The following is a 27,879-nucleotide window of genomic DNA, read 5'->3' as shown; positions in this document are numbered from 1 at the left end:
CCACCCCCCCCCCCTCTTTTTGTCAGATTTTAATTGTTTAAGCGCCTATAACTTTTTTTTTGATACTATGTATAAAATATATAATATATAGTACATATATAATAATCAATGTTTTCTGTCAATCTGTTTGCCTGTCTGTCACGTATGCGTTCCTATACCATTCAACCGATTGCGATCAAACTTACAAGAGTTATTGTGTGTATATCCGCGATAGTTTCTGTAAAAAAAATCCTAAGCCACCTGGGTAAGGTAACATGGGTAAACTAAACAAACAATTGAATAATTTCAAATGTGTTCACCGCCTGCGTTTTTCTGACAAATGGGAACAGGAACGGAAACTGGAAAAAAATCGCCAAAAAACGGGAACGGGAACGGAAATTGCATGCGTTATTGTGGCATTGCAACGCATGCCGGGTTCAGCTAGTATCATATAAAATTTGCATTCATTATTTATTTATTTATTTAAAGTTTGGACCATTGTAGCATTACAGGAATTCCTAATGCGCCACAATGGTCAAAAATATAACAGAAAAGAAAATAATTATCTCTCATATATATTTTTACTTCACTAGTTGGTTTTATAATGAATGTTTATATTATAATGTTGATAATTCGATGAGCTACTTTTTAGCGTCTCTCTGCTTGAACCAGTGGATCTTTGATTTCAATTTTCTGATATTGACTTTTTGGTTAGATTTTGGTACGATATTTTACGATCTTTATATTATACTATTTTTCATAAGCTATTTTTATAAAATGAAGCATATTCAAAATCACAGATAAATATTGATTTCAATGAACAACAAAACTCATTTTATACTATAGATAAATCGGAATTGAAAGACGTTTATTTGAAATTTTACATTTAAAGGCAGTTTCTGTTTTATTTTCGTATTGTATTATTATTTAAGTGTATCATTAGTTCAAATGCAGTATTAAAAGTTGTATTCCACAACAGTGGCTTTTTGTAGTTACTCCGCGGTTCTACCACTCCTCTAAATTACAACCCTTTCGACTTCAATTTAATCTCATTGTAATATTTGCTTTGTTTTTCCAGCTTCAACGACCCAGGTGATTCTAGGCGGGCTAGCCAAGCTGCCGTGCGACGTAACCACCACACAGTTGGGAGACAAAGTTTCCTTGGTAATTTGGTACAGAGAAGGTCGCCCGTCGCCCATCTACAGGTAAGACGATTACCGCCCACCTGCTCAAAATTAAAAAATAATTAAAAAAAAAAACAAAAACGAAAAAAACACACCCGCTTCTTTCCCACGAGCTTAACAAAAATGGAAATCCTCCGGGCGTCTCTCAGACGCCGCCCCTAATTTGCCCCCCAGCTTTGTCCAATCAATAGTTCCCCTTTTCTGTCGGTTAATTCGATTAATTAAACGTTGGTAAAAAATATTTTCGGCCGTCGAAAAAAACAGAAAATATCAAGGCTCCTCTTTGACGAGAATATGAAAAGGGGAACGATCAAAACCACATATGTATGTATGTATGTGTTAAAGCTTAAAAAGTTTGTCCGTCAAAATTAATGCCAGAGAGTATTATTATATTTCAAAAAGGTCTGTTTGGTAATTAAATGTTATTAAAACTTTTCGAATATCTAATTGTTTTCGGATTCGTAAGGGTGGGTTCTTCAAACTTCTACACGCGTATATGCATATGTATATACACATGTGCATAAATATGTATGTATGTATGTAGGCACCTACATATGTACATACGATGTGAAATTTTCGACCTTCGTTTCGATTTAATGTTAAACGTTCAAATGAATTCAAGCAATTAATTGTATTGCTACATATTAGACAGTAAAAACAATTTCATTGTGAAGCAGCTGTGGTCCAGCATTCATACTTGTTAGTATGTACATGTGTAAGTATGTGCATATGTACAGATATTAAACGTAGGTAACCCGAGGTCCGTATTATGAAAAAAGTTTTATTCGCAGGCCGCATCCAGAGTTATATAAAAAGTGCATATATTCAATTATTTGAAGCGCTAGGAAATCAAAGTTCCCATTGAAACAATAGATATAATAATTGTTTATTCAATTTAAAAAGAACATTTGTATACTCTTATTGAAATGTTATTTTAGCTGAATTATTCATATAATAAAATATTAAAAATGCGTAAACTTTTTAGCGCTTCCCATTTTTACTTTATTTTTTTACATCGCTTTTTAATAATCTGGGCTCAATATTTTTCGAGTATTTTCATGAAACGAATTTATGGAAAGTATTTTTTTAAAGAAATAAGACTATATATAGAACATTATTAAAAAAACGCACTGCAGATGAAATTAAAAAAAATATTTCTTATCAATATGAGGGAAATATTATTGTTCAAAATTCAAAATATTCACATGCCAAATAAATTCTTCCCTAAATCCCACACAAATATTGAGATATATTTTATTTTATTTATACAGGTATGTATACACCCATTTTTATTTTACAAATACGACATATGTGGTCAACATTGTTCATACGTTTTATTCAATGCCAATTACAAACATCACAATCATCATAGAGACATCTATGATTAATAATATATAATCAAATTTTTATAATAATATATATAATCAAATTTTTAAAATATTAACAAATTATGAGATGTTTTAAATTCTAATTTTGCGAGAAATAGGACATAATTGCCAATTTTTTGGAACCGTCTCCAGTGAAATTAGATAAATTGGCAAACTCTGAAAAGAAGCGATCCACCGTGAAGTCACATATCCAAGGTCTGGCGTACAACAAAGCCAGGAATAGAACCCGTGACCATACAATCGAAAGCACTGCACGCCAAACACTGATCTACATATGTTATTCGTTATTGCTAAATTATCGATAGAATTTAAATTTACCCGTTTGATTTACATCCTATTTCGGAAATTTGCTCCAGCGCATTGATGATGCGTGGTTTTGTCATTCAGAACGTACATCATTTGAATAACTATTCCGTTTTGCGCGTTTTGTATAGCACCCTGGTTAAAAGTATTCTAAAATCTAGGTCTCATATCTGGAGTCCTTCAGAAGCCATTCGCTCTCTGGATGTCGAAAGGATGCAACGCAAATTTCATCGACATACATATTTACTTCAAGGATTTGGAACAACCTATTTTTGTGCTGGGATAATTGGGTTTTGATTCTTTGGCCTGCAGAAGATGCGTTGCCCTTGGCAAGCACTCCTTACAGCTTCATAATCCCTCCTGCACTTGAATTCTTGCACGCCACAGAGATTTGCGCTATCATACTATGTTTCAAACTTTAAGAGTCCATACTAACATTTTAATGAACTCGCCTCTATCTAAAGCAGTTAATTTTCTCTTGTTGATATGGTGATTCTTGTTGATACTTTCAACGATCCTTATGGTTTAATTTTGAATTTTATTCTTCTTATATATGTACATACATATAATATATTGTATTTTATTGTGTTCTATATCCTGTTATGAAATTTTTTTATTAATTAAGTACGCAAATAATCTAACCACATATGTACGTCGCATTGGGGTAATTTCTGTCATGGTACATATGTGTTATAAAGTAAAATAAATAAGAAGGCAGAGTGAAGACCATTCAAATAAATATATGCACATTCAGATGAAAATGTTTTAAAGAACGATTACATGCATCGCCACAAGTTAGATTAAATTTTGGTCTATGATTTCATTTGATAGCTGTCGACTGTAAATTCTTAGTAAACTTTGTAATTTAATATCACAAAAGGACGTCATATTCATTTTAAATTTTAACGCACTTACGAATAAATGTTCGTTCATACTAGCACAGCTCAAACCGGCAACTGCAAGTAAACATCGGTACTAAAAATATTCTGCAGTACATTCTATATGGGTACATTAATATGTTCCGTAATGTGTAACAGCAGCAACCAACACGATCTATTCATACTACACAGCAGTACATGTCACTGAAACGTATCAAGCATAACCACTTTCTTGCGGCCATTGTGGAAAGTAATCTTCATAGTGACGAGTGCACCCGTACTAACGAAAGTGCTGTCATATGAATATTTTTGAAATTTTGAATATGATGCAAGCAATATTGCGCCGTATCGTCGCACTCTGTATTGTACATATATTTATTTAAGCCGATTTTGTCTTTCACGAGTCCAAAATAAGCATTAACCTGTCGAAAACAGGCGGTGCTGTACAGTATGAAAAGAATTCGTCTTTTCCGTGGTGTTTTGTGCCAAACCATTAACGTGCAGTGCTGGATAATATACCTACATACATAAATGGACTTTCATTAGCTTCTCTTACGTTGAGAAGTATACATACATACATTGCTTTCAAAGCTCGACTTGGCTACAAAATGTTTAATATTTACAAAGCGAAACATTGAATTAAAATCATAAAAATAAAGCATACACAACATAAAGTACCGGTTAAACTTTTCGTCAAGCACCTTTGAGCATAATTTCCACATAACGTTGTTTACACTTGAAACTATTTCCTCTGTGATATTACGATTCAATGTGCAATAAATGCAGTGGTGTCTAACAATTCGACTGATCGCTACCAATTTACATAGCAGTAATAGGATATAATCCGCAGGGTAGCGAGAATGCTAGAATATAATATTGGGTATAATATACATATAAGTCGTCTGTGTTTTAGAAGCCGTGGGGAATTGTTGGCGCGCGAGAGCGTGTGTGATGAGTGTTTATCATTGAATAATCCGTAAACGGCCAACTAAATTAGCAAATTGTGACCATTGTTAGGGTTTTAGGTCGGGTGTTCGCTGTGATATTTAATTGGAATACGTATATATTAATTATTTACGTATTCCTTAAAGGTTTGCCTGCTAGGTAGTTTTACATAATGGAGATGTTATTATCGTATGTATGACAAGATTGTTATATATGTATGTGTATATTTAAGTTGCGGCGGTGGTTATGTAAGTGTTAAATGGAGGGTTTTGGGTAATTTTAAAAGGGATTAAATTAAGGTTTTACCATACTAATTAATCAAAGTGGGTGAATTATGCGCGAAGAGAAAAAAGCTATGGAATTTAATCGCTTGAATCTATGAATTTATAATTTATGTCGTAAGTTTGAGGCTAATATTTGAAATAAATCAATTTTTCTTTGTCTATATACTATATATGTATATACATATATGTATATATATATATATATATATATATATATATATATATATATATATATATATATATATATATTTATATATATAAAAAAATCTCAAAATCCATAGATGTCTCAATGGATTAATTATTTAATTAATTAATAAATTGTAAGTGGTTCTGATTCAATATTTATAATCTGATTAATTTTTGTAAGCTCCAAATAATGATCGTACATCAAAATAAATTTGGTGAAAATACGGCAAATTTTAATACTATATAATTTGTCACACTCCAGGGGTTGTTTATCTATTTAAAAACTTGATTAGAATGATGACGATTCAGAATATTTCAGTATTTTTATTTTATTTCATCATCATCATTATCATTTACAGCCATTCACCATCCATGCTGTATGAAGGCCTCTCCAACACGCTTCCACTCATCTCTGTTTTGCCCTACTCGCATCCATCTCACCCCACACATCTTCCTAATTTCGTCTACCCATCTTCCCTGTGGTCTTCCTTTTACCCTTTTGAATTCTCTCGAGTACCATTCTAGTTCTTCTTTTGTCTACCTTTCGTCCATTCTTCTAGCCACGTGGCCCGCCCATTGCCATTTCAATCTCTTTACTCTATCCACTACCTTTGTCATACTTCTCTCCAGATAACATACAACGTTCCATACTTCTTTGAGTGCATAGGACTGAGGACTGTCAAATTTGTGAAAAATAGGGCAGTCCATTCAGGAATCAAATGGAACCTATAAGAAGCTGTATTTGGACAAACGCAAAAGTTGGTCTAACACCATTATATTTTCCTTCCGATATAATTAAACACTTATACATTGAAGAAGACATCGAAAAACTTTTATCAGAGATAGAAGAAGAAAACATCATTAATAAAAGTATCAGAAAAAATGTACAGTATTTGGAATATGAATTCCTTAAAACGCCAGTGGAAGTATACTTTCACTGTTTGTACGAAATCACTGTAATTACGGTACACCTTTAAATATTAAACAATGAAACGTTCACCAACATACCTGTACTATTTTTCGACTAACATATTTTCCAATATCTCGAAGTACATTTTGAATTAGGTGAATATTTTTATTACTCCTTGTATTTTTCATATACATGCACATGTATAGATAAAGTTATTAGTTTAGACAAACCCAATATTTATCATTTTTATCGGATTTGGCTCTCAGTTACAAAAAGTTCTGACCACCGCACAGCATCGATTTCGCTGATTGTAAAATTTAGTACAGCACTTTAGAAATTTATTTTCATCTAGGTATCGGTAAAATAGGCATAATATTCGAGTTTTTGACCTACTTTTATGAGTTTTTTTTTTTAGTAGAAAGTATAATATTTGCATGCAACGCGTCGAGTCCCCTTTAGGTGTGTCGCATTTGTATGGGTCGAGTGGGCGATATGATTTGTAGGGTGTAATATCAGAGTTGAGGACATGTGATATGGGTCCAAATGAATCACAAGCTGTTCTGTTCCGAGGAATTGTTGATTTATCGTCGCAAAAGGGGACCCTGGGGTCCTCCAGACCCCGGACCATTATTTGTTGAGGCGAGCACCTCGGACCACTCACTCAACATCGGGCATACCGTCTGTCGTATCTAAACGTTATATTCGACAGTTATCACAACTAGTGGACCGTGACCCGTCAAAAATGACGGATGCAATTGGAAACTCGATCAAATCCATCATATACATATATACATATATGTAAATATGAAAAACGAACTATATTATTCGTTCATATATGTAGGTATGGATGGTTTGAGATTTGCGTAAAAATGAATGTTTTATATACAAGATAAGATTATACGATTGGGGTTTTTGCGGGCCAAATTGAAATTCACTTTGATCTCAAGCGATCGGGTATGGCCGATGAACAGAATGATTAATCCAACTTCAAAGTCAAATGCAATAGTTGGAATTTCGCAGTTAAACTTGTTCTTCGGGCTGACGGCCATTCCTTGAGCAAATCGTTACTTCTTTAATGGATCGTTTCCGTTTGAAGGTTCAACGAGCATCGTAACTCAATTACATTTGCACATACATACATACATATAATATGTATGTATGTATAACGAACGAAAACGTCCGAAATGTTGGCTGTAACTTTTAAATATTGATTAAATGTGCGTATGAAAAAAAATCTTACACACATCTATGTACATACATACATACATACATCATTTCAAAAGTTACAGTGGTTTATTTTGTATGCCTATTATAAAAATGTATCTGTATATATTTTTTGAAATTTGTTCAAATTTGAGCGAGCATAAAAATCACTCAAGACAACACGATTTATCTTTATCATTTAGTTGACATTTCAAAAGCTTCAGGCGATATGCCGAATTGTTCAAGCATAGTTTTATTTCACTTTTTGTCTACAAGTCAACCGTATTTTATTTTACTTTATTTTATTGGGGCGAGATAATGGGGGGGGAGGGGAGGAAAATTAAGTGAGTAAGTTGGAGAAGAAGGGTTTCAACATTGCAAATTTTCATGACGCGTTCACTTATATATGTATGTACATACATTAGGCCAAAGCGAAAAGCGCGAATTTTGGACTTTCTTATCAAGGAAAACTTACTTCATATCAAGGGTACAATAAATACAAAATTCCATTGATTTCAAACAACCAATGCCTCCAACCAATCGATTTATATTGATAAAAATTTCAATCTTTTTTGAGAAGAGTTTTGATTTTTTTACTATTTAAAAAAATAAATCTTCAATAGTCATCTATTGAAGTCATGACCTACAAGTAATTTTGGCCTTGTAGCCAAACATTTCACAAAATTCGTAGTATTTTGTATTTAAATTCTAGATATATATCTCAAGGAAGCTCTCAATAACTTTTATTTTCAAAATAATCACGGGAACATGAAAAAATGACGATTTTCTAAAAATAACGCATCCCCATACAAACACTCGTTAGCGTGCGTTGTATGAGGACTTTTGAGCGAAACAGTGACTTTGAATTCTCGTTAATCAGTCTCAACTTATCATAATCGACCAAAATAAACTTTAATAGGTGGATATTAAGCGTTTTTTTAATAGTAGAAAAATCTTAACTATTCGCAAAAAATATGAAAAACCCACTTTTTTGAAATTTTTGTCGAGATAAATCGATTGGTTGGAGCCACAAGACATTTATTAAAATCAATGGTATTTTTTAATGTTCTCAACATATGTAGATATGACAAAAATTTTTCTCTAGGTCCATTGATAAAAATCCGAAATTCAAATTTTTCGCTCCGACCTAATGTACATATGTATGTATGTAAATATTTTTTAAAAATCTCAGTATGTACATACATATACATATGTATAGGTATCATCTACTAGTCACTCACCATTCATAGCTGGATGAAATCCTGTCTAACACGCTTTCATCTGCCTCTGTTTTGCGCAATTGTCATTCATCTCACCCCACATATTTTCATAATTTCGTCTACCCATCTTCTTGCAACATTCTTTTCACCCTTTTACACTCTCTCGGGTATCATTCTATCACTTATTTTGTCCTTTCGTCCATTCTTCTAGCTACGTGACCACACCCATTCAATCTCTTCACTCTCTCCACTATAACCACCAACCTTGTCATACTTAGTCTATGTATTATATAAATATATATATATATATATATATATATATATATATATATATATATATATATATATATATATATATATATATATATAAATATATACATAGTATGTATATATTTCAATATTTCTCATTTTTAATAATTATACAAATATGTGTAGTTTTATAATTTAATTACACAATAAATAATTTATAAAACTACACATATTTGGTGAACCAACCTCGGATATGTAGCAAGCATTTAAATATTTTTATTATATGTTTGCAAATGTACTTGTACACATTATATGTATAAAACTTACCGATATAAATTATATTAGAAACGGAAAATATTGCAATGTTATTTATGGCGTTCGAGAGGTTCGATGCGGGGTGTGAGAGCAGTCAATTCGCAAAAGCGAAAAAGTGAAATAATATTTTCTTGGCCGAAAGCCATTAATCACGCTGTCAAATAATGAAAGTTAGTTTTTTCGCAATCCAGGTTACCCAATCATCATCGATTGCGTCAGAAAACAAATGGATAACTACGATACCGAATGAATTTTCGTTCCGTTGAAACTTTATTCCATTATTCATTTATTCAGTTTGTACTTATTGCGAAATGTTCTACTCAAAGCTGATCCACTAAATTCGAAACCTGATAAAATTTGAAAAGATGTTCTACTATATTTGAATATGATGAAAGTACATCCAAACCAATCATCTTCGGTCTACAATTAAGTACAGTAAATATGCTTGTAATCTACAGTGAATTTAATTAATGTTCATATAATTAGATATAAATATGTACGTATGCACTAAAATCTAATTTCTTTACAATACATACATACATATATATAAAAATCTTTGACATATGTACATATATGAAATCGGTATTTGAAAAACACAGATTTTTATATGTAGGTATTCAGATAAACCATATATTTATGTATATATTGATATTCATATACCTACATATATCATATATGTAAATGGCGTGCAAATAAAAAGATTAAGTTTAAAATCCAGCCCAGAATCCTTCAATCAATCATGTCTGTCATGGCGGCGTTAGCAGACCAGAGAGCTCAGAGCTGCCGTTTCTCATCTAATTCGAAAACATTGTATATTATAATAAAAATACACAGTTTTTCTCTTATTTTTTTATTTATAATATATTTAAAGTGACGTTCATTATTTTTCAATACCTGTTTCAAGACAGTTTACTAAACTAAAACGGTATATGTAATACATAACGTAAAACTTGAATATTTCACCTTTATTAAATAATATGTATACTTTTCTTAAGTTTAATATTAATTTTGCTTCTGAACTTACACCCGGAATGAAATTAATATGTGCTTTTTAAACCATGTTTTTTTAAATAACTGTTTTTTTTCCGCATATCACTCGATAAACCCTGCATAACAAACAAACAGACAAATGCAGGCTCTCTGATGCTATATTTACTATTTTTTTTATAATGAAGTGTATTAATGATATTATGTACTTATCAATTATAACATGGAATTGAATTGTAAAATTTGTTTTCATTTTGTTTTCAGCTTCGATGCCCGCGAGACGAAATTGTCCAAAGGAAAGCACTGGTCTGAAGAGCAAGTCCTGGGTACCAGGGCTAGTTTTAAAGTCGGTATAAAACCTACAGCTATCTTGACTTTGGAGCAGGCCAAATCCACGGACGGTGGAGCCTATAGATGCAGGGTTGATTTCCAAAAGTCACCCACCAGAAACCACATGGTCAATCTCACAGTTATAAGTAAGTAAATTTACTAGTCGATTTTTAGTAATATATTAAATATGAAGATAATGATTTGGCCCACATTTGGCCGAATGAAATTGTAATTGCTTAAATTTATCAAAAATATCAAATTTTAATGATATTTAGGGATGGTTTCCGAATGTCAATGAATCTATTTTTAGGGAGTTTTAAATAATGTGGATAGACAATTATTAATTTTTATAAAAAAAATTTACGCTTGTAATTTACGCTCTATAAAAATACAAAATTATTTGAAAATAATATTTGCGTTTTGTTAATAAGAAAATTAAGGGGCTGGTGACAGTGCATTTTTTTTTGTATTATTTTTCACGAGTTTCTTATGATATGCAACGTGTATTTCAACATACGTAAGCTATTTCCAAAATCAAAAAACCACTATTTTCGATGTGCCCTAGCCCGGTGCTATTCAAACTTTTTCGCTTCGCGGACTGGTAAATACCGCTTGCTATTGTTATATTTTAAATATTATATATAGTATCTTTGTGTGTAGTATAATATATAATATATATATATATATATATATATATATATATATATATATATATATATATATATATATATATATATATATATATATATATATATATATATATATACATATATATATATATATATATATATATATATATATATATATATATATATATATATATATATAGATATATATATATATATATATATATATATATATATATATATATACATATATATATGTATATATATATATATATATATATATATATATGTATATGTATATATATATATATATATTATTCACTCAATCTAAAGTTTTTATAGACCGTTTTAAAATAAATAATAAAATCGGTATTTGCGCAATTTGTGTTGGTTTTAAAGAAAGTGATTAATTATGGCCTGCTTTGATCGCATAAAATTTTCAGAAGCGTAGCAAATTCTTTCGCAATGTTTAAACCCCCACAGAATCAAATGAAAACTCCCGCAATGTATACTAAAATAAATGAATAAATGAAATAACGAAAGTCATGAATAATGGAGTGTCCCGATAGCCAAATTGGCGAAACACAACGGGCGCATTAGAGAGGAACGAACGGTATTCGGACGGGCTTTAAGCGCATTATCTTCGGTTCTTTTTTACACGACATTCCATCCCCAGTGACGGTGTCCTTAATTTGTGCTTACAGTGCCAGTGGAGAAGGTGGCAATCCTCGACGAGCAAGGATCTCATATTACTAATTACATTCTGGGTCCGTTCAACGAAGGAGCTACGGTCACTATCGCGTGCGTAGCCACAGGCGGTAAGTACATTTTCCTCTGTATTCATATTTACTTTGTTGTTTGGGATTAAATTTTATATACATATGTATGTACACATGTAGAAAGAGAAAGGAGAGGAGTCTGGTGGTTGGAACCCTGATCAGTTTAAATCAGTGCTTTCCAAAGTGGTGAGCCTATTACATATACATACGTACTTGACACTAAATATATATTCCTTCGTTTGTAAATGTGGGACGAGTCGCATATCCTTTGTAATTCATATAAATTTATCAATGTCGTATTCTAAATATATATGTAATTGCATATAGAAGTTTGGATTCATATTAATCATATATATATATATATATATATATATATATATATATATATATATATATATATATATATATATATATATATATATATATATATATATATATCATCGCTATATAACATCGGTCTGTCTGTCTTAGATAACGCTCGCCGAACTAAATAGTAGTTTCGATTCGACATACATACATACAAACATATGTACGTCACAGCTGAACCACAGCCAAATCGTATGTACATACATACATATATACGAATACAATAACAAAAGGAAAAAACTTCTATATATGTATATACTATTTGCTACCAATGTTTCAACTTGGCAGATAATTTACCGCCATCTATTGAAAATTTATTTAATTAATGAATTAATTTTCCTATCGGTGTTTTATATTGTTTACATGTAGGTACGTAAGTAGTTTTTACCTTTTTTCATATTAAACAATTAAATATAAATATTAAATTAAATATATTTAAAAGGTATTAAAAAAAAACTACGACCGCGTGCGGATCGAGTCTTCTTTTCTGAACTTTTTTCTTCATCGCAGTCTTGTCAGGATCCTTGAATCGTCTTCCATGCAACACTAATATTGTTCTTAGCCACAGTATCAAGTAGTGCTTCTCAACTTTTCATTGATCGTGGCTATCTTATTTTCATTTACTTTCGTAACAAATTCGAAGGCTCAATCTTATATTTATTGTTTTGCAAAAGTTTTGAAAGTATACAACGATTTATATTTTTTGTTCATATTTACTAGTAGCAGGTGGTCTGAATACTTAGTTCAGATTCTAAATAAATGATTCTAGAACAATAATATTAAAATTATAGGCGTATCTTTTTACGTTGTATGTATTTATCATAATTAAAACTTTATATGATAAATATGTATAAATAAAATAAATTTTCCGTTTAAAAACTTTGTTTTGACAATATTATCTTTTCTTAATTATAAATGAGTTAAAATGTGGCTATCTCAAAAACAGATTTATTTTTTTTAGAAATATCACAAAAATGAGTGATTGACAAAACAGTTTTACTACATAATATAAACTTAAACAAAAAAATGTTAAATGTATTCCTTCAACCATAAAAGTGAGAATTATTCAACTTATCTAAATTGAGTTATTTGTGCTGTTTTATGTTTATATCAGACGTTGTTTTACCCAGCTTCGCTCAGTATTTGTAATATAAACAGCTTAAACATGGCGAATATAATAGTAAATATTCATTTTTTTTTATTAAATTTATTAGAATCGAAATAAATATAATATTAAACCAATTGAATTGTCGTAATAGAAACTTTGTTTTGTTTACGAAGTTGCCAACCAAAGACACAAACTTACAAAGTCTCTTTCGAAATTATATGTATATTAGATTATCAAAATAATGTTCCATTTTTTAGCAATGTACAAACTTTGTGAGTTTTATCTTTTTAAATAAAGTATCAATTCATTTCCAAAACCACCCATTGCTATGTCAATGGACAAAACACTGCACAAAAACATAAGCCAAAGAAAATTGCATTTGAATGATCGATAACAGGAATAAGTTCTGAAAAATGATCATTATTGTATTGAATCACCAACGTGCTTTGTAATGCTTTCAATTGTGTGGTCACGGGTTCTATGCCGTATGCTGCTGACAAAACTTTGAATATGTGACTCCAAAGAAAATCGTTTCCTTTCAGAGTTTGCCAATTTATCTGACTTCATTGAAACGGCTCCAACAAATAGGCAACCCTGTTCGATCCCATTTTCAAAAACTCTAGTTATTCAGCATCTCAATTTTCACTGACTAAAAAATTCTGCAAAAATTTGTCCATATATGTCTCTGTGGCCGTTAATCATTTGACAATGTCGTATTTAATAAATGAATTTATACCTGTTTTTATAATTAATTAATAATTCTTAATCTTTATAGGAAACTCGTTGCGTTAGAGAAATTTGTTAGACGAGTGGGCATGGTTGATTGAATAATGTAGTATCCCCCTAAAGTGTTTTGAAGTTATAGTCTTTGTTTGTACTGTATTATTTATATCGCCAAATAATCAATAGATTTCAGTACCCGCGATTCTATGTGCGCCATTTTAAATATATTAATAAAATATAATATTATACGTATAAGCCGAACCATATTGAGTACCTCCATCCTCGTTAAAACTTGTTTATTCCCATCTCTCGTATTCCTTATGATTCGTAATCCGTCTCTTACGAATGATTATGTGTCCTTATAGCTCTTTATTATATTGTGGGTATATATTTTTATTTAAATAGACTTTCAGTGGGTCGTTAACGCGTTGGAAATTTTCAACGCGTCGTACAAACTGTGTTATGCGCGATGTGAAGGAACTTGTCTTATAAATTATTTCACAATTTGCCATGCTCGAGCGCCCGCCGCACGCACGAACTTTGACGTTCATTTGAAAAATTAAAACGTTTTCAGAGCAGACTGAATATTTTCAGATTGTTCATAAAATATTCAACCCTTTCAGTTTATCTTGGCGTAATTCAAAAAAAAAACTCTTCGCAGTTCTTGAAATTTTTATACCGACACCCGGGAATATGCACGTGCGGTCTTCATTACCATTAGTTTCTTGTTCACTTTGACTCGTTACATAATATTATTAAGATAATATCTAACTATTTTATTTAATAGAAATTGAATTTCACAAATTAGTTCGAGAACTTTTTCAGCAATTTATAACCAATTCAATTTATGACATACATATGTAATTAAAACTTCAATGCATAGTTGGTTTTAAGGCCTCTTATTAATATTTAAGTACATATGTGTATGTGTAAAATAACACAAATTAATTAAAATAATATAAATAAAATAAAATTCTATAGCTCAATACATTACGAATATAACTATTATACATATGCTTGATTTCAAATATTCAATTGTATGTATATAGAATAATGTATAGTGGAATTTTAGACAGTGTATTTAGTATATTACGGTGTGTAAATTTCTATAAAATAAATTATGTTAGCCACTATTTATTACATGCATTTCTTTTGGTTTGTTTATTTTGTTATAAATTTCTTCGTGTACAATTTTTGTGTTAATTAAACATTATATCAAATGTACAGCGATATTACAATTTCTAAAGGATATTAAAATATTAAATAAAATTTAAGGAGATTAATTTAATTGAATTGATATAATGATACATTAATATTTTATCGTATTAAATATGAGAATGATTTATATTGGTAAATTCGTGATATTGCCATTTTTCTTTCATTTTGATTTAAATTGAGTGTATGTATTTTCAAAAAAGTATGAATGGTATGTATACTATATTTTAAAGTAAAAAATAATGACTTACATTTAATATTTATCTACTCGATAAATATGAAATGTAAGTCATATTAAATGTAAATGTAAAATATTAAATGTGAATGTAAAATATTAAAACTTAAACATAAAACTACGTGTCGAAATTTTAAATTTCGACTGATAAAAGCAGAATTTCCGATTAATTTATTAATCATCTTGAACATTTGCTTTGTGATCATAATTTAAATTAACAATAATTTATGGTGTGACTTCATACATTTATGCATAACTTTGACGCAATACTTCGAACTGCTTGTAAATTAATTTGTTAACTAATTTTTATAATTGGAATATTTTATTCTTGCTGTATTCAACGATACGGGTATCACTGCTATGCAAGACATAATATCAAATTTATAACCATTTTTGAAGGTGACTATTTTTCGTATCACGACTAACAATATACAATATGCATGTACATATCTTAGCAAATAGACAGTTCCATATATGTAAGTCGAAATTATTATTTAAAAACAATGAAAAATGCACTTACCAAAAAGAACAACTCGTATGAAGAAAAGTTTTTGTATTATTTATACTAGGTTTTTGATCGAATTAAATAATAAAAAGTAGATAACACTTTATCGTTTGTTACGTGTTTACAGCAATTCCACAATATACGTCGAACACTTACAAATTGATTTATTGCTTGTAAACCGAAAACTTGTTAACTCGCGAAACGATTTAATGGAACCAATAAAAGCAAAGTTATTTTGTGAAGGGAAAAACACCCCTATACCCCCTATCCGGAGGGCTACCACATAGATATACACCTAAATATATTCCGTATATACATATGTACATATAATACATATCGAACGCTTCCACTGAATGAATACAAACTGTTATAAACTTGCGCGTCGAATCGCTATTGACTCGAGAGTGGTTTCACTCTAATTTCAAGTGATTCAGAAATAAATGAATTACTTGATATTTACCAAGAGAATTTCTACTTTGTTTATTGCTTCTCGTAGATAATTGTCTGTATAGACGTATATATGTATGTACATAGGCACAAATGCTTTGTATATTATTTTATTGACTTTTCGACACATACTTATATATATATGTACATATGTGTAATGCATAAAGAACAGTGTTTATTTGTTAGTACTGAGACATAAAAACAACTTAATGAATCAAAGCCTAGTTGTTTTATCATATTTATTAATATCTGGTTTACCGGTTTCATCGGCAAAATTTGGCTATCGGTAATTGCCGGTAGTACATATGCAGAAATATTGCATTAAAAATCGATGCAAATGGGGTGGGTATTGTGGATTAGGTTATCTGGAATTTGTTTATTTTCAGTATTAAATGTCCAAAAACATAAGAGTAGCTACACAGACCAACCAAATCGTAATTAATGCGATGAGATGGTTGTTTCATTATGATCCAAACTTAAAAAAAAAAAATATATATATATATATATATATATATATATATATATATATATATATATATATATATATAAATATATATATATATATATATATATATATATATATATATATATATATATATATATATATATATATATATATATATATATATATATTTATGTTCAAGTTATTTATGATTCAATTCAAGTTATTTATGATTCAAATCAAATTCACGTTTTCAGGAAAAGTATCCACGAATACTGGTTTTGGAACAAATTGATTACCGTTTACGAGTTGATGAAATTTAACGGTAAATTGCAATCTCTAATCTGTTTTGATGTCAATTAAGCAATATTATGATTGTAATAATGCAAATTAATACTATTATATGAAAAGGTCTCTGTAATATACATACAGATTATAAATTGTATATTGAACTTTCATTACAGTTGCAATTCGACTATAAATCTGAGTGAGCTTTATTATATTAAAATTCAAAACCAAAATATAGTTGGTATTCATTTGTATTGGATATGTATAAAACATTTGTTGATTTCATTTATTTTTAATTTTATAAGCTTTTAATTGTTCATACATAGTCACAATATATCTCAAATCTATTACTACAGTGACTATTATCTGTTTTATACATTTTTACAAGGTTTTTATTAATTTTACTCAGCCAATTGTTACTATTGAAAGTATTTTTAATGTATGTTTTATTTACTTTTAAATTAATGTTAACTAATGAAAAATACTACATTATCAAAGTTTAACTACAATATGCCTTCCGCTGTTAAAATAAATAACACAATCTATGATTTTGTATTTATCAGAAATCGCTAACTTTTCATACTATTTATAAGCTTCAATGAATCGTAAAAAATTCCCAGTGCTTTTTGGTAATAAAATTCTAATAATATAATTAAAAAATTTACTTCTCACTGATTTATTACAGCGATTGCGTGTTTATGCATAGTCGTAATTCAAAATAAAGTACTATAATGAGTAGACCTATGCAAAGCTGTTCACATTTATATTAGTGCCGTTTACACGTACAGAAAAAAGCTCGTTGATTATACAGTTCGATTGTCCCAAAGCTAGCGACTCAGAACCAGACTACAGATGTAAAACGATCAATAAGTACAAAAAAAAGAACGTTTTAATAGACACAATATTCATATAATGTAAAATTTACTCATCCCTCTTCGATACGGTCTTGGCTAAATGTCACAACTGAAAAAAAAAAGCATCAACAATACTCCAACTTTTTAAAAACAGGGGCGATATATTTCACGGATCGCTCGGCAGCAAAAGGTCAATTATATAGTATGTACGTTATTGTGCAGGCTTTGGCGTTTATTTAGCGAAAGCGTTAATGGAGCTTTATCGGAAAAGCGTCGATCTAAGCGTGAATAATTCGAGCGAAATTTAAGCCAAACACATAAATTCACGCTCGATGGCTCCAACAGACGAGCAGATCCCCGAATTCTTTATTCAGCATTTAAATTCGAAGTGCGCCCCCGCAGCCTTCCGAGGGCCGTGAAATCGGCTCGGCTTACTTGGGCAAACAAACAAGAGATAGGGGGAGGTGACGGGGAAGGGGATGGCCCTCGCATATGCCACATTTTCCAGACGATTTTCCCTCCCCGCTCCCTGGAAATATACTGTTTAAGTCGGAAAAAGGTGAAAATCTCCGCGCGGTAGCAACAAGTGACCCCGATAGTGATGATTGAAATGATTGCGTTCGGGTTTCGTATTACGTGAGAGACCGCTTCTTCGTCCTTATGTAGCTGTAGGAGATTTTATAGGGTGATATAATACTAAATTGAGACAAAATATGACGAGAAAACAATTTTTGGTACAACCTAACTCAAATCAACATACGTACATACATACATTAGGCCGGAGCAAAAAACTCTAATTTAAAAACGCTAATTATTAAAAAAAATTAATAGTAAATAGGAAGCTATTTATATCAGTAGAAATGAATCATTTATGATTAATTTAGGCTGATTAACGAGAATTCAAAGTCACCGCTTCGCCCGAAAGTCCCCATACAAAACCACGCTTGCAATATGTTTGTATGGGAAGAAGCGCTTTTTTCGGGAAATCGTCTATTTTTCATATTCAAGTTCTTATTTTTCATGTTCAAGTTTCTATTTTTCAAGTTGTTGGGTATATTTTGTGTTCAATTTATATATAAATACCCAATGAAGCTCTCATCACCAAAATAATCACGGGATTATAAAAAAATGACAATTTTCTGAAAAGAACGCTTCCCCCAAACAAACATTCATTGAGATTTTTATAGGGGTTTTTGGACGAAACGGCGACTTAAAATGCTCATTAATTAGTCAAAACTTATCATTACTGCCCCAAATTAATTCCAACAGGTAAGTTTTAAGCGTTAATTTTTTAAATAGTAAAAAATCGATATATGCAAAAAAAACCCACTTGTTTAAATTAACGATTTTTTTTAATGAACGTTTTCTTGATACGATCAACTTTTGCACTGGGTTCAATCGCATTTTCGCTCTAGTCTATGTACTACGTTCCAATGAAAGATTTATTTATTTTTAATTTAAGCCCGGATAACCAGGGTGCCGTTCATTGTTCAAATGTTGTAAATGCATTGTTAAAGGTTTGCCGAACCTTTTTTCCAAAGCATTTACAACAATTGAACAATGGGCAGCGAGTTTTGGGTCCGTACTCTAGTAATGACTGTCACTCTCAGAGTCTTGATGATGATGACTGACTAATGTGATCGGATCGTGATCGTCATTTCTTATCTTTTGGGTGGGGCAAATTCCTGAGTTATCTGAATATCCCATTACAGGAATTTGAATGACATGTTACTCGCGTGAGAAAGTGAATTCGATTATTATGGGAACTATATTGATAAGCGAAGGTATTCCTGTCTTATCTGAATATCCCATTACAGGAATTTTGATGACGTTTTACTCGCGTGAGGAAGTTAATTTGATTATTGTGGAAACTATATTGATAAGCGAGGTATTCCTGTCTTATCTGAATATCCCATTACAGGAATTTGAATGACGTGTTACTCGCGTGGGAAAGTTAATTCGATTATTGTGGGAATCGAGGTATATAACAGTACATACATATGTATGTATGTATACATACCTATATATGACATTGAATAGAACAGAGTTCTATAGAGAGTTATAGTATATATCGATTTTAAAAATGTCCTGTGCCTCTAAACAATCCATATATTTAAGAGTGGCGGTAATCCAATTTTAAGTTCCAAAAACACTATTTCAGTTTTACTACATTCATAAATTGTTTTCATCTGGGAAAGGCAGAATAAATTTAATACAAGCCACCACAGGCTTAATGTTTTGTGAGATATTTTTCGAAATAAACAAAAGTGGACTTACACTAATTTCAAATATGACGGCTCATACATAGAGATATGGCAAATAGAATAGAATAGAGTTGAACCACAGGATTTGTGTTAACATTTGTGACAACGATTAAAATTAAGCAAATTAATACAGATACTATATGAACATACATACATACATACATAAAGCCGCTATTGAAACCGAAGTATATGTTATTAATGTTGAGGTAAATATTAAGCATTCGATACAGCGTCGTGGGGATATGCAAATTCAACTTAATGATAGGACATACATACATCTATGAATATATCAGATTGATTTCATTGAATGTGAATGCATTGATACTGAAATTAATTTCTCGTAGAGTTGCGAAGCGATACAAAGCAAAGCAAAGCTCGTGTAAACAAAACAAATGCAATATCTGGAAAAGTAATGAAATGGTGAATGCACATCTCTGTGAGAGGGAAAATTTTTACTTTATTGCATTTCCATTACAAACTCGATCTTGTTCAATTTGAAATCTCATAACTGTCTTGTAATCGTGAATAGATGCGATTATCATTTGTCGCGATAATTTTGCAACTTGTAATTTAAGGCATTGCAATTTCTTCTATTCATTTTTCAATATTTCCGATGACAATATATTATCAAAAGTCTTTGAATCGAGAGATAAAGAAGCTGCATATATTGTAAAATTGAATACAATGTTTATTTAATTATCGCATATCAAATAGTCAACATTCAAAACTTGCACAAACTGTGTACAGCGTGTGAATATGTCGTACTTGCCAACTGTTTTGAGTTGAAAAACGAAACATTTAAACCTATGCAACTTATAAAATTATTTTTATACAATATCATCATTCAACCTAGTTTGAATCACAGTAGTGAATTTCACCACACAGACATTATACAAATACTGAGCTTTGTTTACGAATTCATATCCTTTTTTTTTAAATAATAGAAATGGATATTTATATAAATGATTTGATACTTTTGGAAGACCACCCACTCGTTGGTGGTGCCTTTGATAACACGACACAATGGCGCCCTTTTAAGGAGGCGGGTGGGTGGTTCAAAAGACACGCGTCGTACGAACCACGTGTGTTGGATGGGTTGGGTGAAGTGCTTCATAATGTATGCTAACAAAATCAGACGAAAGATGAGCGCAAATGGCACATTGATTGATGATCCCTGGGGCGCGAAGTTCGCTCAAATTGGCGGGAAAAGCGATTCCTCCATAGCGAGAATTGTCGAATTGTATTATTTTTCATACATTCGCATGTGCGAGATACGTGTACGAAGAAATTTCCTCGGAGATGGAAAGTTTTCATTTCATCTCAGCAAAGTTTATTTTTATTGTATAGGATGATTCGCAAAGCGATAGGGTAGGTCGTTTATAATAAAAGAAATACGTTTAAATATTACAATCATATCATAGTGAAAAATATTTTTTTGTATACCAAAAATTTTCGTGCTATCATATAATTATTTTTCGATTTGAGTGTATTAGTTTTTTGAATATAAAGAATCATCGGTTCAATCATTTTTTAATTCTATTTCTTGTTGATTACATATACATCTATATAAATATACATAGCCAGCAGCCGTGCTTATATTTAATGCTGCTGGTCAGACTGGGATGTGTGACTCCAAGTCGATCGTTTCCCATCAGAGTTTGCCAATTTATCTGATTTCAATGTTGAAACGGTTCCTCCCTCAAATTGTCAAAAACTATTCCACCCACTACATATGTCACCACTATCTGAATTTGATTTATGTACAATAAAATTGATGTATAAGTTTAAATCCATAGATGTATGTCTCAATGTAATTAATTGTAATTAAATAAATATGTTTGATCTTACATATTTATAATGATCACTGCCTTCTGAAAACTCAAGAGTATTGTTATATAATGGATTTTAAACAATACATTATTCTAGCAATGATATTTCTTATTTTGTTATAAATGACAACATCATTTAGTTGGTTGTGAATTTAAATTTTATTTATTCATTTCGAGAGATTTATCTCTCGATGTCTCTCATAAGATTTATCCTAACTTTGTACGACAACTATCGTTGATCAAATCTCTAGGTCGATGGCCATCTTAGCATTACAGATTTTCCATACTTCATCCCATCTCGTTTGTCCTTTTACAATTTCTTGGGTACCGATTGAGATTATACATCTTCCGTCTCCACTTCAAGCCACGTATTCTTCCAGTTGATATTTCAATCTTGCTCCAGCAAAATCAGCTACTCTAATCTTATCTCTCTATCGTAAGATCTCTAACAAATTTCAGATCTGCGGCCTACCCAAAAGTTGTCGAGAGCTATCACAAAACAACAACGTATCATTGTAACAATTCAAATAATAATTCCGTCGAATACAAAACGGCCGGTTCCTACACGTAACGAGTATATTAAGGAGTGCGTACGTTTGAGAAGGGGGGGTATGTGAAAAGCCGCTTTCGTCGTAATCCAGTATCCATTTGGCGATGAATGGCAGTTTCGGCGGCGAGACACTCTCGAAATGTCCGAGTTGAATGGCTGACGTGGGTGAGGGGGTTGACCGCCCCTAAATAAGGGATATCAAGTGACCCCCAACCCCTCTGTACAGTCACGAGCTTTGAAATGTGTCGGTTTTACAGCTTTCGGGCTAAATTGTTATTACGGCGTTTCGCAACGCAAACTTTGCACGGTCGATGTGCAATCTGATCGGCTTGTTTGCGGCTTTGTGCTCTCGGCGACCACCAAAAGTGCCACTCTCTTTTTTTTAAACTTGTGCTTGTCTTGTAAATAGTTGGCCATTTCGAATCGGTGTCTCTTTTCTTTTGAGTAATATATGTACTATATGACCTTTCGATTTTCTGGGTGCGGATTAATCCAGTGTTTTTTTTTAATAAAATTGTATACGAAAGCTATAGCATACGTAAATATACGAAGCAGCTCAATATTGATCCCAGTAAAATTCATTCTATTGATTAGAAAAATTTCACACGTGTAGAAAAGTGATGTATTGGATTCCAATGAACTTGATGCAAATTTCTGAAGTTTCTAAGCTTACAAATGTTAAAATCAATTGTTTAAATTAAATCAGGTCCACAGTTCTTTGATTAAGAGACTTATAAACCTTCTAAATGAGTTTTCCTAAAGACGAGGTCTATTTAATTTGTTTTTTCGACCAGAAAAAAGTGGTTTCATTGCATTTTTCATCTAAAAACATAAGGTTCTGTTTTCAAGACAAAATTGAAAATTATACGTGTATACAAACATATAATTTTGTCGTTTGCTAGTATGGGATATTCGCTTTCAGACGTGGCTGCTCTAACACGGTTAACTTTTTTACAATTTTCCAAACAATGAACTTTCCATATCTTTGAAGAGTATTTGTATCTTTCTCTAGAGCCTTCTTCTTATGTTCTTGTATGAGAGTGGAAGTAATTTGATAATTTTTTACCATATAATATTTATGTATAAATAGGCAAAAAATAATTTGTTTTTACACCATTTTCCATTGCTCTCCAACGATTCGTCTCACCTTCTTTTTTGTGGTTTTGCCAGTTGAAAGATTTATTTCAACGCATATAAAATATGATAAAAAAAGTAAATTAAACAAATGCGCTATTTTTATTACGTCGTTATATCACTGATTTTTATGTTTATATATATTAATAGTTTTTATACATACATATGTACATATTAGAAAACCTTCATGTTATACCAAATGTATAACATGAATAATACAAGTTCCATTTTATTTTATTTTGTGTTTTTCATATGAAAATAATATTCTACATATGTATATATTCAGGGCTTTTTTCCCATGTAACGTGGTGGAATGGCGTTTCGGCACCTTTTTTCTCAGCATTTTATATATTTCAAACGAATATTCTATATAATATAACGAAATTATATATTAGATATACATATAATATAATTTGAACGTTACATTTTTTAATAAAAAAACTTGACAATATGTGAGTTCCAACACTTTTTTTTCAAAAAAAAGCTCTATATTTACTCCAATATTGCGATACACATATATGTATATGTACATATATCGTTTGAAAAAAAAACGTGTTAAAAAACCATATACAAAATCATCAATTAGGTTATAAAATAAGTTATTCGTCATGGATACAAAAATGTATGGTCATCCAGCAAACAAAAAAGTCATATAAAATGTGGTATAGTCATATAATACGCTTTGAATTAAAAAAAAAATAGTTATACCGTTTGTGACGCGAATATATAACATAATATATACATACATACATATGTATGTTTTTGTATATATTATATTTTTATTTTTATTTTTTATATACCAGCAAGGCCTAACAGGTAAACCCAATGCGCCTTCCTAGCCAGAAACAAGTATTATACAATTCAGCGAAATTCAGCTAGAAACTCTATTTGCAAGAAAATCGGTAAGGTTGACAATTTGTTGGATCCGTTTCAACGAAAATTAGATCAGTTGGCAAACACTGATAGGAAACGATCGACTTGGAATCACAAATCCAAGGTCTGGCCAGCAGTAACCAGTGGAATTTGAACCCGTGACCACTTTGTTCGAAGCATTATATGCTAACCACTATTCTATGCTGTCGGTTATATATACATACATACATGTATATGTATGTATAAAATATATGTAGTATAACGTACTAACAGAGTATTGCCGCTGCAAAAGCATCGTAAAGTCAAACCAAACGAAATTTTATGATGTCTGAGAAAAAAGCGTATATACTGGAATGAAAGTATAATTTACACCTCAAGCAATAGATATTTATTAAAATATATAATACACCTATGTACATACGTACATATGTATACGTATTCAAGTACTTAAAATACAAGGTGAGATTTAAAGCCTATTTGGAAAAACAACAAATGCTTTCCTTTTATAAAAATCAAATAATCTATTTTTTATATATTTTGACCTCAAAATTCATATCATTGTGATAAACATAAACAATTTCAAGCCATTTCCGAGGTTCACTCTAAGCATTATCTGTCATCGATTGTCTTTGAACACAGTCCAGAAAATCCTCAACATATGCAAATTGGTATATATTATGTATCATACATACATAAATAACGAATTGTATCGCAGCTCACTTTCTTATTAATAATATAATAAGTTAACACTGTGCAGAGTGAGTGGGCGGGAGGTGCGTGTGGATATCCAAAACCACTCGTCTAGATTAAAACCCAACTTTGAAGGTGGTCCCGAAAGTTTAACGTAATTAAAATGAGGCGTCCTCGCCACCGGAAAAGTTTCCCAGCTTTACAGCGGCTTCAACTTTGGTCGAAGAATTGTTTTGTACAAATTTAAACAATCGAAGAAATTAGAAATTTTGTGCGGTCGGCCAACAATTAATTTTTACACCTTCCGAAGCCGCTAAAAATTTTTATTTAATGTAATTATTATATTTTACGTAAACATACATATTATGTAGAAATCAATTCCCATAAGAAATATAGGCTCATTAGCCAAATTTAGATTTGTGAACGTCAAAGTCATGATATTTTCTTAGGGGAAGCCATTTAAAAAAAAAAATATATATATATAATATTAGTAGGCATATTTGTTTAGATAAGAATAACATGAACAAAATGCTATTATGTATATATTATAATTTAAATGTAAGCGATCCAGATGCACGTAAATCAGTATATCGTAAATATAGCGATAAGTAAAATATGGTTTGTAAAAATAATTCAAGTTTTATCCAATTCAGTGTAAATTTAAATTGTGTTTCCAGGTGAAGGACGTACATAAATGAAATTTCGGTGTATTGATATTGAATAACACATTTATAATGATACTTCCATAATAGCAAAGATGATATTAAATGGCATTAGCTGAAATTTCGGATGTTCTTCTAAGTATCATGCGTACATCAATACTTCACCAAACCATATATGTATGTAGAGTTATTAAGTTTATGTTTGGACCATTGTGGCGTTACAGGAGTCACAAAGGTCGAAAAAATACAAAAATCTAAGATAAAAAAATAATAGTACTATTTGAATATCACAAGAATTAAAAAATATCAAATAACAATATAAATAGTAGGAAATGTCCTGCTTTGACAGCCAGCATCAATATACATATGTATATGTAAGAACCAGCTACAAATGCAAAACATCCCTGCCAGGCCCAAATGGAAGAGAGAATATTAAAATATATATATATATATATATATATATATATATATATATATATATATATATATATATATATATATATTATTACCAAAGGACAAATAATACAGAGAAATACCAATAATACAAAGATTTGAACAGATTATACATATAATTCACAGGTATATGAGCCGTTATATTTGAAGTGGCATAAATCCTCTTTTCTTCATTTCGAGAAATATTTCGCAAAACATTAAATACGATGTTTTGCGTTTAACAATATTTAAAAATACTGGTGACCTGTAATACGTTTATTCTGCTTTTCCGAGATTCTGAACATATTGAATTAAAAGAAGTGATAACAATTTGTGAATTAAGTCAAAAAGAAATAGTATTTTCGGAACCGACAATTGGACTTCCGCCACTTTCAAATATTGTTTGGAAGCACAGGACATTTTTAAAATCGATTAAATTTTTTATCTAAAGATTCTCCATTAGAAATGGAGAAAACCAAAATTCACATTTTTCGTTCCGACTTATTTTAACTAAATATATATAATTTGGAGACTATATAACTAACTGGTAAATTTAGAGTTTTTATACCAAATAAATTCCATCAATTGTATCCATTGATATAATAATACTGATCGAAAGAAAAGTTCTACATATTCTCATGAAATCTTATGGTTTTGTTTTTAAAATTAAATTCAGTGCCAAATTGCGTTCGAGTGAAACTGTAAATTGTTATACTACAGACACATAAAAATTAATAAAATAACGCAACCGGCGTATAATATTGCATATAAATGCAATTTCAAAAAATTCCACTACAGCTGTAGGTATATTAAAAGGGTGTCTCGAAAATAAAACGGACGATAAAAAACAAAGCAAAAAAACGAGTGCGTCAGAAACGTGAATAAAATTTCGCCACGTCATATGTTACATTTTCTTTTTCGGCGTCGTATTTTTTCCGGCCTTATTTACGAAAAAAATAGTATATATATATAAGTACACGTTTATGTACGTACATATGTATTTGTATGTTTGTGTGAAAAAATAAAATAATAAAAAGGGAACGCCTTAAAAATAAAACGCAGTGTAATAATTATTATGGCGGATCGTAAATCACCACTCGCTTAATCCTAAATCATAGCTATGCGCTACATAAAACATTTATTTTCTGCCATTTTTTTTTCGCTTACACACCCACTCCTTTTACGGTTGTACGCATAAACGACTTCGCGAAAAGCTCGAGACCGCGAATAATCGAATTGCCGCTCTTCTTTCGCGGCAAATATTAAAAATCGGAAAAACATTCTATAGATGTTCGTGTACGAGAAGAGTTGAAATCTGAAAGTTTGCGCGCATGTGAAAGAGCGAGCTTTTCCCGAAAGGAAAATTTGCACGATCGATCTTACGAGCGAAAAATTCACCATGTTTTCAAATGTGACCGAATCCACATGCACGCGAATTCTTCAAAGGGGTTTCATTCTAGAACTACATATTGCTCCCAAGTCACTATTATATCGAT

General features: G+C 30.9%; 1 protein-coding gene across 1 annotated transcript in view; it reads left to right on the top strand.

The window, feature by feature from the left end:
- Positions 1 to 254: 254 nt before the first annotated feature.
- Positions 255 to 27,879, top strand: part of LOC143922288 (neural cell adhesion molecule 2-like) — a 232,890-nt gene continuing 205,265 nt past the window's right edge. Inside the window, exons 1-4 of the mRNA XM_077445513.1 lie at positions 255 to 258; positions 1,058 to 1,184; positions 10,296 to 10,507; positions 11,692 to 11,809. Of these exons, the coding sequence (XP_077301639.1) occupies positions 255 to 258; positions 1,058 to 1,184; positions 10,296 to 10,507; positions 11,692 to 11,809 (461 nt within the window). The remainder of the gene's footprint in view (positions 259 to 1,057; positions 1,185 to 10,295; positions 10,508 to 11,691; positions 11,810 to 27,879) is intronic.

The sequence above is a fragment of the Arctopsyche grandis genome, chromosome 2, assembly GCF_051622035.1.
Source record: "Arctopsyche grandis isolate Sample6627 chromosome 2, ASM5162203v2, whole genome shotgun sequence".
Lineage (NCBI taxonomy): Eukaryota > Metazoa > Arthropoda > Insecta > Trichoptera > Hydropsychidae > Arctopsyche > Arctopsyche grandis.
The sequence above is the reverse complement of the archived record's forward strand: the minus strand, read 5'-3'. Positions and strand labels throughout refer to the sequence as shown.